The 13,685-nt window shown below is 44.6% G+C and overlaps 1 protein-coding gene across 25 annotated transcripts in view; it reads left to right on the forward strand.

Moving 5' to 3' along the window:
- The window catches only part of LOC132378921 (sorbin and SH3 domain-containing protein 1-like), a 242,548-nt gene that overhangs the window by 125,176 nt on the left and 103,687 nt on the right, over window positions 1-13,685 (forward strand). For 3 of the 25 annotated variants that reach the window (XM_059946240.1, XM_059946253.1, XM_059946257.1), the window contains exon 1: window positions 8,896-8,988. The exons of 3 other annotated variants lie outside the window; for them this stretch is intronic. In XM_059946240.1, the coding sequence (XP_059802223.1) occupies window positions 8,957-8,988 (32 nt within the window). In that variant the 5' untranslated portion in view covers window positions 8,896-8,956. Of the gene's footprint in view, window positions 1-8,885; window positions 8,989-13,685 lie in introns of those variants that run through there. 19 more of the 25 variants (XM_059946242.1, XM_059946251.1, XM_059946248.1 and 16 more) reach the window with 17 other exon arrangements.

A 13,685-nucleotide genomic window follows, 5' to 3' on the forward strand; every position in this document is an offset into this window, starting at 1 on the left:
TGGATAGTCAGAGGCTTTTTCCCAGGGTTGAAATCGCTAGCATGAGAGGTCTCAGTTTTAAGGTTCTTGGAAGTAGGTACAGAAGAGATGTCAGGGGTAAGTTTATTTTTATGCAGAGAGTGGTGAGTGTGTGGAATGGGCTGCTGGCAACGGTGGTGGAGGCAGATATGATAGCGTCTTTTAAGAGACTCCTGGACAGGTACATGGAGCTTGGAAAAATGGAGGGCTATGGGTAAGCCTAGATAATTTCTTAAGTAAGGACATGTTCAGCACAGCCTTGTAGGTCAAAGTGCCTGTGCTGTAGGTTTTCTATGTTTCTAATTTTTGGAATTCTCTACTCAAGGAGTGGTGGATTGTTGGATGAATTCAAGGCTGAGATGAATTTTTGGCAGAAAGTGGAGTCATGGGAGTTTGGAACCAGAGAGGAATGTGGATCTGTGACTCAAATCAGATAGACTTTGTTCTTACTGACTGGCAGAGCAGGTTAGAAGGGCCAAGGGGCTGACATATTCTGCACTTCCCCCACTTGCCCCAGTGTGTGGTCTTGTGTAATAAATATTGATATGTACTTGACAGTGAGCAGAAGGGCATTGCTGTGATGCCCAGTCCTCCTTGCATCATGTCCTCTTACTTACACCTTCCACGGCGTCACCCAGTAAAGTTCTGGGTTGGCTTTTCTCTGTCCTCTTTTGAGCCTGACCTTCAACTCTGCCAGTGTGATGTCTGTAGAAATCACATTAAGCGCACACTGTTATTCATCAGCCTCTCATTGTCACTCTGAAGGTTCACAACACACAATGTTTGTTCCATCACTCAGCCTGAGAGATCAGTTTGTGAATGAGAAATAAATGTTTGATTGGAAAAGTACAATGAGGTAATTTCCTTCCATCCCCATGCGCTGATTAACTGCTTTGAAATTGCACAGCTGTGCATAAAATATATCAACTTATAGAATCTATTCAGTGTTTGCTGGGGATTTGTAATCAGAAGTAATTGTTTCATTGAGTTTTATTGGGCTCTCTGAAATTTATGTTGAGATGTAACGCAGAACAGGCACTTTCAGCCCACCGAATGGCGCAACCCAGCAACCCACCGATTACCGCTGGCCTAATCACAGGACAATTTACTGTGACCAATTAACCTACTAACCACTATGTCTTTGGACTGTGGGAGGAAATCCAAGTGCATGCGGGAAGATAGTTCAAACTTTCTTACAGAGACCACTGGAATTGAACTCCAAACTCTGCCACACTACTGAAGTCTGAATCTTACCACAGATTTAATTTGTGCCTCTGATTTCTCACGCTTGTGTTAATATCCATGGGAATTATACGAGGGTGAGTATGGAGATCTGACAAAGGAATTTGGATGAGCTCAGGGTTCTGGAGAATGGAAGACGGACAGAAATGCAATTGCATGGTTTTGAGGGAAGGAATATGGGATGGATGAGGACTTCAGAAGATGAGGTTAAGTCTCAATGGACTTGGGGCAGGCTGGCTTTATCAGTGACACAGATGTGTTGTAGTGCTGGAGACACAAGTGAGCAACGCACCAAATATTGGAGTTCTCATGAAAGCTTTCAGCCTGAAACATTTCCCTCTATAGATGCTGTCTGATTTGCTAAGTTCCTCCAGCATTTCTGTGTTGCTTGTGTTGTAGCGCTACTATTGGGGGTGAGGGTGTAGTTATGGTTGAGCACGTGAGACTGCCCTGGGAGAGACTGAGTGGTTTTGAGAACTGAGCCAGGACAGAAGATAATGTATCTGTACCTCCCAGTACTGAGTTGCTGAACCATTTTGCTTATCCAATTCAAGCTTCATGACAAATCATTTGTGTAAAACCATTTCTTTTCTTCACCAAAGAAAGAAATATTCCACTAAATATTGAGAATACTGCATTTATTCACCATTGAAGATATAGCAGCTTTAAACTTGATCTGTTTCTCCTGTTTAGCATTTTAAGAGTATCAGTTTCTATGGGTTAAAATGTAATAAACTGATGTCAAAAGATTGCATCAGGAGCATAATAAAGGTTCAAATTAGCATACCTACTACCATAATTTGTTCTTGAAGAATTGGAGACGTCTTTTGGCGCAGCCAGAGGCAATTTGGCCCATTTTTGTCTCTGTTAGCTCATACCAGAGCAATCCCATTACTCCCATTCCCTAACTCTTTCCCCAAGTAATCCCCTCCATTGCCAATACAGTTTTCTCCTTTGGGGAAAAGCAGGGTTGCAAGAATACAGTGACTGGTTGTTCAGTTTCTAAAAGTGGTCATTTGCAGAAATGAAGGTGTTTTTTGGATATTGAAAGTCTTTTATCTGGATTAAAGCTGTCTAAAGGTAAGTTTTTGCCTTTTCATTAGGTCACCATACACTTAATTATTTGTGTTGCTTTGGGGCTGGGAGTTTGGGAGTTGACTGAACTTCACTGACCCTGATGCAGTGCATCAGTCCTTTACTGTTGCTTTGAAAGGCCTACTCAATAAATCCTTCCATTCTACTCCAACCAATAGTCCTGCATATTAGTTTCCTTAGGTTATTGTTGAAACTTCTGCTATTATCCTCTTAGACTGTGCATTCCAGACAACATTTTGCAGAATATAGTATGTTGTACCAGTCGGGATTAGTTAGCAGGATGCATCTGGTATTCAGTACCCAGCATCAAGCAAGGCAAAGTTGTGTTTAGATTAGAATGGCTAATTTTATTTCTATCTGTAAGGTATTTTGGGCTTGTCTGATGGAATTAGATGAGACCCCAAGATACTGCTCACTACTTTGCTCTCTTTCTGCACTATTGTTAATGATAGTAAGTTCTATGTGTTGCATTGTACTGCTGCCCCAGAAGAGCAAATTTCACATTTGTCAGTGATATTAAACCTGATTCTGAAGTGGCATCAAAAGAAACACTTGAAACAGAAGTCTAAATCCACACTGGAATATCAAATCTGACTCTCACTGATTCCTCCCACCTCCAGCAAACATGGTTGTAAAGTGTACTGTTGTGTTCTTCATGCACCGGGGTTGTTTTAAATCTTGCAATAAGAAATTATTTGAATTTTGGATCTGTCTGCTCTGCCGGTTATAACGATCCTAGTGGTGTAGTTGTGGTTTCACTCCTCGTCTTTAGGATGGGTGAGGAGGAGTGATTGTGTCAATTCTGTTTCAGAATTATTTTGTTCTGCTTTTCCAAATTTACTCTAACCTTTTTCTCTCTTTACTTCCCTAAAGCGGTCTGGGGCAAGTCCCTCGATCAGTATTCAGCATATAGGTGTTTATTGTTTCAGCCTTAAACCCCACAAATACTGAAGTGCTGATTGGCAGGAAGCTGAAGAAGGAGGCAGCAGTAACCCCCTCTGAGTTGTGGGTCTGTTGACAGGCACAACAGCTGTACTGAAAGGAACTAACTCTGAAACTATTCCATAGGTCATGGGAACAAGGACAGGCCTTCAGATCCATTTCCTGCATTTCCATTCGTCTGTTTCTTCACTCCTTTTATTGCTGTTAGATTTTAATTGTTTGGTCATCTTGGCTCATAAATCCATTGGGCACTGTTTTAAATTTCAATTAACTGGTGTACTGAGTGTTTCCGGCATTTTCTATCCCTTTCCTGAAAAAGCAGCCTCAAACTGCTTCATAAGGGGGTGGGGAGCTGATGTTCCAATAAGAGACACAGAGCAAATCTGGGGCAAAATGTAGTTAGGGTTGGTTTTGCATATTCCAGGGATGAGACGTGGTGGGTTTTAATGAGGCTTGTGGAAAACAAGTATGTTGTGTTAAAGAGCTCGAGCGCACAGTGTGTGTGGGTGAAAGGTTGTATGTGGGGGTGCTGGATCTGCAGAAGTGGTGTGTGTTACCTGAGATGTAGATTGGGGGGAGCTGAAGCAAGAGAGATTTGAGGCATGCACCGGTGCTGCTTTGGAGATGCACCAAGGTGCTCCTGCAGGTGGTCTTGACCCATTGACTTCACCCATTCTAAATTCAACGTAAATTTATTATTGAAGCACATGTATGAAGCCATATACAACCCTCAGAATCATTTTCTTGCAGGCATACTCTTTAAATCCAATAACCATAATGGAGTCAATGAAAGACCGCACCAACAGGGCGGACAACCAGTGTGCAAAAGACAACAGAACTGTGCAAAAACAAAAAGTGAGGATAAAAAGAAATAATAATAATCTTTAAAAAAAGCAGTAACTCTTGGGAACATGAGGTGAAGAGTCCGTGAAAGTGAGTCCATATGTTGTGGGAACAATTCAGCAATGGGCCTAGTGAAGTTAAATGAAATGATCCCTTCTGGTTCGAGAGCCCGAGGGTTGGGGGGGTAATAACTGTTCCTGAACCTGGTGATGTGGGCCTTGAGGCTCCTTTACCGCCTTCCTGATGGCAGCAGTAACAAGGAAACATGGCCTGGATGGTGGGTGTCCCTGATAATGGATGCTATGACACACTCCCAAGTACGGTAGATGTGCTCAATGGTGGGGGAGGGCTTTACCTGTGATGAACTGGGCTATCCACTACTTTTTGTAAGATTTTCCATTCAAGGACAGTGGTGTCTCCATACCAGGCAGTAATGCAGCCCGTCGATGTACTCTCCACAGCGCATCCATAGGAGTCTGACAATATTTTTGATGTCATGCCGAATCTTTGCAAACTTCTCAGGAGGTAGAGGCACTGCTGTGCTTTCTTCATAATTGCACTTGTGTGTTGGGCCCAGGACAGGTCCTCAGAAATGGTAATACCAAGGAGTTTAAAGTTGCTGACCCTCTCCACCTCTGATCCCCCAATGAGGACTGGCTCAAGGACCTCTGATTTCCTCCTCCTGAAGTCAATAATCAGCTGCTTGGTCTTGCTGTTGTTGAGTGGGAGGTTGTTGTTGTGGCACCCTCAGCCAGATTTTCAGTATCCCCCCTTGATGCTGATTCATCAGCACCTTTGATTCAGCCAATGACAGTAGTGTCGTCAGCATAATTAAATATGGCATTGGAGCCACACAGTCATAAGTGTAAAGCGAGTAAACCAGGGGGTTAATCACACAGCTTTCTGCACCTGTGGAGGAGACATCCAACCCGAACTGACTGGGGTCTGCAAAGAGGAAATCGAGGATCCAGTTGCACCAGTTCTGTCCCGGTGCCCAGTGGCTCTGTGTTCTGCAACAGTCAGCAGGCTTCCCACTGTTTCTGAACATCATGCCCATGTGGCCACCTATCTTCATTCCTTTCATCCAGCTCCCTGGAGTCTTGTTGTAGAGTGTGTCAATAAGCTGTGATTGTAGGATCCCGCCTCCATTCTGTGCTTCCTAGAAGTCCAGGGTCAAGGAATCATCCTTGGGATCTACAGTGAATGCAAGTCTGCTCTTTGGGCAGTGATGGCCACGGCATTGGAGGCAATGGGTAATTTTACTTTTGTAAATGACTGACATTTAATTTGCAATCGTATTCAGGAACTCCACTCCACCCGATGCATTTGGAGATTCAAATAATCTTGCTTTTATTGGGAGAATTTGCTGCTGATTTGGTTTGTCTCTTTTTAAATGATGTTTGAAGAGTGAAGATTGTTCCATTCATTTTCATGAAAGGAGAATGGAATGATTGTTACTCTAGATCCGATGCAATACAAAAAAACACAAAATATGGAACACAATAATAAAATAATACAAATATAAATTCATAAGATAGCTTATCTGCATACACTGATTATATGTACATAAAGTGACAATAGATACAGGAATATCTGTACATAGGGTAATTCTGACAGGAAATGATAAAATAGTGGAGGTGTTGATCATCCTTACTACTTTGTGGAAGGTAACTGTTTGTGAGTGTAGTGGTCCTGGGATGGATGCCTCCTGCTTGATGGGAGTAAGACAAGTAGTCTATGAGCAGGGTGGGTGAGATCCTTCATATCACTGGCCTTTTTCCGGCAGGTATAATATGTCCTTGATGATGGGTAGTCTGGTGCTGGTAATGTGTCGGATAGTATTGACTACCCATTGTAGGGCCTTCTTGTCTGCTGCCGTGCAGTTTCTGTACCATAAAGTGATGCAGCATGTCAGGATGTCCTCAACCATGCGTTTGTAGAAGATCATGAGTATTGATTTGTATAGTTGAGCTCCCTTCAGCCTCCTCAGAAGCAGAGGAGTTGGTGAGCTTTCTTGATTGTGTAGCATGTGTTCTGGGACCTTGAGAGGTTGGGCGGGATGTGCACTCCCAGGAGTTCAAAACTGCTTGCAGGTTCCACTGGTGCGGCACCGATGTAAAGAGGGTATGAGTGGTGCGAGTTCTTTTGAGGTTATAGCCATCTCTTTTGGCATTTTGACTTTGAGGAAGGGGTCATTCGCCTGGCGTCAGGCCTCGAGCTCTTCCAGCTACTCTCTGTAGGCCATCTCATAGTTGTCGGTGATGAGACCCACCACTCTTGTGTCATTGGTGAAGTTGACAATGTGATTGCTGGTGTGTTTCGCCATGCAGTAGTGTGTGAGCAGAGAGTACAACAGTGGGCTCAGCACACAGCCCTGCAGGGTGGCTTCCATATTGAGGATGATAGGGAGGGAGGAGGGAGGAACAGTTCTACATTTTAACTATCTGAGGTCTGTTGGTTAGTAAATCCAACACCCATCCACATAGTGGTGCATTTAGACCTGAACAGGAGTTTATTCATCAAGGTCTTTGGGACAGTAGTGTGAAATCGAGAAACAGCATTCTCACGTAAGTGTCCTTGTGTATCAGGGTCAGGTGCATGATGGTTGCTATGGCATCTGTCATAGTGGTTTCTCACGGTAAGCATATTGGTGAGTGTCCAGTGTGACAGGAATGGAGATTTTGATGTGTACTATTACCAGCCACTCAAAGCACTCCACGATGATTGTCGTCAGTGCACTGGGTGGTTGTTGTTTAGCTCTGAAGGTGTAGACTTCTTTGATTTTCAGCATGTGGAGACAGCAGCTTGTGTGAGTGAAGTTTCGAAGATATCCGTGAAGACGGCAGTGAGTATTCAGCCTGGGATGTTACCTGGCCCGGCAATGTAACAGGGTTTGACTCTTTGCAGAGTCCTTCTCACATCTGCTGCTGTTACAGACCGTGGTTGCTCAACAAGAAAGGAGGATGGCTCTTGTGGCTGCTGTTTTGTTGCATGCCTCGAAGTGGGCATAAAAGTTGTCAGGAACGTCGAGGAGGGAGGCATTACCCGTATAGTTGTTGCTGTTTTTCCTTCTGTAGTCAGTAATGCCCATGTCGTACAGCCACGTATGCCGGGGATCATTATCGGACAGGTGTATAGCTGGAACATTTTATACATACCAGCCACCTCACCTTAGCTGTAAGTTGTGTCTCCGTGTATCAATGTACGAACTTAGACACGATAGAGAAATCCAGCAGGACCAGAAACTTCTGTAGAGGGTGAACTTAGTTTAACGTTGTCATGTGCAATGCCGATTATCGTAATTTAAATTTTATTATTGAAGTATGAAGGGGGTTAAAGGGCCACATTCAAGACGTTAAAGGGCCTCACATTTAAAGGCATAGCTTCCTATTGTGGATCTGCAGAGGTCCAGCTCGTCAGGTAGGATCGAGGAGCCCTCTAGAGGTTATGGAGGTAAGGCAGAGGACAAAGTTGACAGCTAGTGAATAAAGATAAGAGGATGAGGTGGTTGGTGGCCCAGAAGTAGTTCAGAATCCATTTCCACAGCAAGTGTTCAAAGGCTGGTATCCTGTTTTGTGGACTTTTATAAATTTGCTTTCAGGAAGTGGATATCAGTGACACAACTAGCATTTAAGACCATTCTAGTTACCCTGGAAGCAAATGGCTTGGGGCTTGAGACTCCAGTAAGCTATTTCAGGCAAGGAAGGCAGTTTTCCTTCTTGAACAAGTGATTTTTTTTCAGCAGTTAATTTTGTAGATTATAAGATCAATAGCTAGCTATTTAAATTCCAGACTTGAGATTCTACATCTGCCATTTCAGGATTTGAACTCTGGTGTTTGGGCTCTTACTGATCTGGTCATTTAACTACTGCACCACCACGCTGGAAGGGATGGGTGGGTCTTCCCTGTGGCAGTCTCAGGACCATGCTTGCTGGAATTCTGGGATGTTCCTCTTGTGGAGGGGCACCAGGCAGTGTAGCAATTGGAATTCCACAGGGCAGATGAAAACCATCTGAGGATGCTTTTCCCCACTACCCATGGCTGGGATACCCCACTTTTTTTCTGCTCTCTGTTATAGTGCTGCTGGAACTGGGAGCCCCTGGGGTGTAGGGACTGCCTTCTGGATAGTTTCAACTGGCCAATAAAGTGGAGAGAAACAGTCTCTCCACTAGCCATCAACTTTGTGCGCCACATCTCCTAGGAGAAGGAAAAGGCACCACAATGGAATTTCAGGTGCGCCCCTACCTGTATTAATACCCCATGATGCATTGTACTGTGGCACACACTGTGAGCAAGCAGTGAGCGGGGCAGTGCCCCGGGTAGAAAGTTAATCAGTTCACACCCAGCTCCAAATGGAAAGCCAGTAAGCTTATGGAGTTCTGAAATTTGCTTGTGGGCTGCCTGTGATACTGATGGAGCAGCAGCACAGGATTAGATGTCGGACCATGTGAGACGAGCTCTGTTATTGTGTAACTCTCCTTGGTCCATTTCTGCACCTCCACAGCAGGAACTCTGGCCTTGAGCAGAGCTGTCAAAGTATGAGGTCACCAGCCCTCATTAGGCTAAAAATGAACATGTGCCGTTACATACTTCAGATACTTCTGGGACCCAGTTAGATAGGGAGGTTGACGGGACAAGGAACCTAATTAACAGAGCTGGTGGGAGGAGTTGAGGTATTAAAAGCTGAGAGCCATGGGCTGTAACTTTCAAAGTTTCTAATGTGTGTAACTGAAGCAGCAGACACTGCACACTAGAAACCTTGTTTTAAGAGGTAGAAATTGCATTATAAAGTCCAAAGCAGCAAAGAGGAGAGGAAATGCCCCCTTTAACTGAAAAACTGGAACCAAGGTAAAATCAGTCTTTTACTTGAAATTTTAAATATTTTTGTTTTAAAGAAAAGCTTGAATTGTTCTCTTTAGGCTGTAGATCTCCACTTAGAAAATATGTTTGTAGCCTTTCTGTCTGAAGTGTTTGATTTTACTTTACCAGTGTCACACCCATTCAGTCAAATGTTGAAAATTGTCAATAGTTTGGAAAAGAATTATATGATGTCATCAAGTCAGGGTTATTATGCAGCTTTTGTAAATTAGTCCGTGTGTCTTGAAGTGTGCATCTAGTGTGCAAGCTAGTCACTGGGTATTATACATTTAGATTTGTGGATGTTGCCCGGTTGGCCATTTTGTGAGCCAGTAGATTAAACAAGGAGTGGCAGTGGCCTGTTTCCTGAATGAGCATCACTGACACCAGTGCACTGTCACCCTGAGCTCAAGCTTCCAAATTTAGCAGACGGATCATATTGGAGGCGTCACGTTGAGGGACAGAGACTTGGTTTACATTCCTTAGGCCTTGTGGAAGCAGTCATTATATCTTTGAAGTATTAAAATAAATATAGCATGACTGTGAAACATTGCAGGAATGTTGGTTGATGTGACTTGTTTACTACTACTTCAGGCTCGCGTGGGTTGCTGGAACAATCGTTTACAATTAAATAGCTTCATTTAAAGCATCAAAATCAACCATCTTTGAATAATTTTGAATCAAACCACATGGAGGTGTGACCAAAATCTTGGCCTTTGAGGAATGGCTTTAAAGAAAGGAACAGAAGTTCGTTGACCTGTTGCTTAAGAGGCCACATTGGAGGAACATGTGTCTCTGAGGATTGTGTGGTCAGCAGAGTTTATAGAGACAGACATTGTAGGAGCACTTAACATGAGAGACTTATTGGTAATGTGTTGATTTACCTGGAGCTAGTGCAAGTTAACAAGCACAGGCATTTGGAAAGGTGAGAACTAAGGATGAGCCCAAAGATCTCAGAAAGGTCAAGTTCAACTTTATTGTTGACATGAGCATGCGTACACCAAACATAAATGGCATGAAAATTATTAATTTCAAATGACATTAAATTTTTTTTTGCAGCAGGAGCCCACTACATTACAAACATAAGGTACCATAAAATAACATGTGTACAAACTTGTCATTCATTGTCAGTGTCATTCATTATTGCAGTGAGTGACCTCCAAGTTGGTGGCTGGGTGATGGGGTGTAGATACAGAAGTAACACTGAAGTTTCGAGCCATGGATAACGGTGCAAATGTGATCCCCTCTCATCATTCAAGTAACCTCCTAGTGTCCTGGGCCAGCTTGGCTATCTGATGTCAACTTCCCATCATCAGATGGCTGTGGGGATGTATTCTGTATAAACCAGTCACCAGATTTTCCAAATCATTTCATGAATGTAGAAAATAGAACAGAACAGGCCATTCAGCCCACAATATTGTGCAAAAAAAAAGCAAATCAAAAACACCCCAATGCTAATTCCTCCTATTTACACCATGTCCATATCCCTCCATCTTCCTTACATCCGTGTGCCTATCCACATGTCTCTTAAAATCCTCTATTGCATTTGCCTCTGCCACCGTACCAGGCATCCACGACTCTGAGTTTAAACAAAACTTACCCCTCACATCCCCCTTGAAACTACCCCCTCTCACCTTCATTTCAACCCTAGGAAACAGATACTCTCTTTTCACTCTATCTTTGCCTCTCATCTTATAAAGCTCCACCAGATCACCCTTCAGCCTCTGCTGCCTCAGAAAGCATCGCTGGCTACAGAAGTCTTGCAGCCCAGAGCTTGTGTAAAGTCCAAGAGGAATATACCTTTGGAAATGACTGGGTGCTCAAACTCACCACTTGGCTTAGAGCTGAGGGCTGTTTTCCATTGGGTCTGGTGACCTGCTCGTACTCCCCTGAGTCTGGATGTCAGAGGTTACACACGGTTATGGTGAGAGCTGTTGGCACTGAGTTAATCTTGGGAACTGGTGCAAAATGGGGAGGGGGACGTATGCTAGTGCCCACAATGATGCAGTGGTAAACACAAAAAATGCTTGCAAATGCCAGAAATCCAAAGCAACACACACAAAATGCTGGAGGTTCTTAGCTGGTCAGGCAGCGTCTATGGAGATGAAGCAACAGTCAACCATTCAAGCCAAGGCCCTTCTTCAGGACAAATAATTAGTACCTTACCCTGATGTCAGGGAGAGGTGCTGGTCCTGAAGGCTAATAAACTAGGTTCTGCTAAAAGGTAAGGGATTTGCCTTGTTTAGTCTTTGGAAAAGAGTTTTTATGTGGAATGTGTGGGCTGCAAATCAGCAGGCTACAGATCAGTTATCTAGGATTTATTCCTCTGAGAGCATGAAGTTCACTGGGAGTAATAACTCAAGTTCTTGTTTTCATTCTGTGGGAATGGTATGTGCCGATTCCAGATCCTGATAACTGTACAGAGACCAAGTGAGTTATTTCTGCATGTTCAGATTTTACCCCTTGCCCTCAGTGTGGAGATGATCCAGTCAATTTTAGGAAGTGATTGCTGCTCTTGACAAACCATTTGCTGCCACTGCAGCTGCCTCCTTTTCATGGTGAAGTCATGGGACCTGGGCTAAGATAAGTTGGTGGGAATGGGAGAAAATCGTGGACATGGAAAGATGGGCTTGAGGCTATAGGAAGGAACGGAATCGTCTCATCAACTGTCATGCTCCATCAAAGTTTGAATGTATTAGTTTAGTTACTTGGCAAGTAGAGTGAAGTGGGATTAATTTGAGGTGGTTCTGATACTGACCAGTGATATCAAGATTGTCTGCCATTCACAAGGGCCACCTTCAGTTTTAGCTACCTGTTCCTGGAGGTGACCATCAAAGCTGTGTGAAGTTAGATCTCAAACTAAGGAAACGGGATCCAGGGTCAACTGCTAGATTTCTGTCCGTACCATTCTAATTGTATTTGGGACTGTTTTTATGTTGCTGGCTCTCTTTGCACACCATCTAGTTTCCTGGTTTCTCCAGAAGGAAGGAGGATGTCTCAGTGGAGAGCTGATGGTTGAAGGAGTTAAGGTCTTGGTGGGAGCACTGTTTAATGTACAGCACTGACATGGAGTTTTCCTTGCCTTGCTTTGTCCAAGTGTTAATAAAGCATAATTTTAATTCCTATTTAAGAATCATATTAGGGTACCAGAGGATACTTGGCTTTCTTTTTCTGTTGGTCTCTAGGTAGTTAACAATTTCTCCCCCTCCTACTTTGCTACAGTACTCCTTGGCTAAAAGGCTGAAAATGTTGATAACATGCACCATCATTCCACAAAATCCTTGCAGTCTTGAAGTATCTCAAGTGACTTGGTGCTGTGGTGCACAAAGCCAACTTATCTACATTCCTCACAGAATCCTTTATTTGTTCATCCAGTTTCAATGTGTGGCTGCTTTTCCACACCTTTTAAGGAGATGTCAGGAGCTGTGTGATGCATTGGAAAAGATGACTCTCCAGCAACAGCGCTGGAGGCTCATTATAACTTCAGTTCAACTGCAATTAAAAAAAACTCTCTTGCTCAATATGGGGAGTTATAGAGTACAGTTTCATCACCCTCACTGGTCCCATATAAATTAATCCTCTGGAGAAAGACCCACACATCATCACCGGGGGACGTTTCCTCCATTCCCTGACCCTCAGTGGGAGGCAGTCAAATGCACACCAACCCTGATTGGGGAGTGACTCCTATGCTCTTTGACCCTTACTGGGGGATGGGTCCCACAAGTCTCGACCCTCACTCGTGGCAGGCCTCGTACACACTGACTTTCACTGGGCGACAGGCCAGCCCACACTCACCCTTACTGAGGGGCAGGTCTCATGCTCACTGATCTTCACCGAGGGAAGGGTCCCACACTTACTGACCCTCACCAGGGGATGGTCCAGCCCGCACATTAACCCTCACTGGGGACGGTCCAACACACACTCTGATCCTCACTGGAGGCATGACCCACAAATACTGACCCTCACAGTGATGATATGTCCCAGAAACACACCAGCTCTCACTTTGAGACATGTCCTATGCATACTGATATGCTCCAGGGTCAGGTGTCCCCTCCTGTCTCCTCGCCACGCCCCTCCCCTCTCCTCCACCCCTCCCCCATCTCCTTGCTCCCCTCTCCTCGCCCCCCAGTCTCCTCACCCCCCCTCCTCACCCCTGTCTCCTCACGACCCCTCTTCTCTTCGATCCTCTCTCCTTGGTCCCCTTCCACTCTCCGTGCCTGCTCGCTCCCCCTCTACTCACCCCTTTTGGCCTCCCCTCTCCCTTCCCTTCCCCTCCCCACCCCTCCCTCTCGCCCTCCACCCCCCCTTGCCCTCCATCTCATACCCACATGCGCAAACCCTCACTGGGGTCAGGTCCTGCACATGCACCCATGCATTCACACTCCCTCGTCAGAAAAGGTTGTGTTTGCACACGCACACTGACCCTCACTTGGAGTGTATTTCCACATGAGTTGACGTGTGTTGCATGTGTGTGTGTGTTCGCTGTCACTCTTGTGTTGAGGGCTGAACTGTGCTCCTGTGTGGAAGCTTACTGCCACATCGGACCACAATGGAGCCGTTGGAATTTGAGCAAACTGTTGAACTGGGTCCTGCCAGCTCCTTTGACTTTGTCAGATCCTCCATGTCACAACATTCCAAAGACTGTGACTGACGAGACGTATCCTCCATATTTAACCCTATACGGATAT

The sequence above is a fragment of the Hypanus sabinus genome, chromosome 21 (genome assembly GCF_030144855.1).
Source record: "Hypanus sabinus isolate sHypSab1 chromosome 21, sHypSab1.hap1, whole genome shotgun sequence".
Taxonomy (NCBI): Eukaryota; Metazoa; Chordata; class Chondrichthyes; order Myliobatiformes; family Dasyatidae; genus Hypanus; species Hypanus sabinus.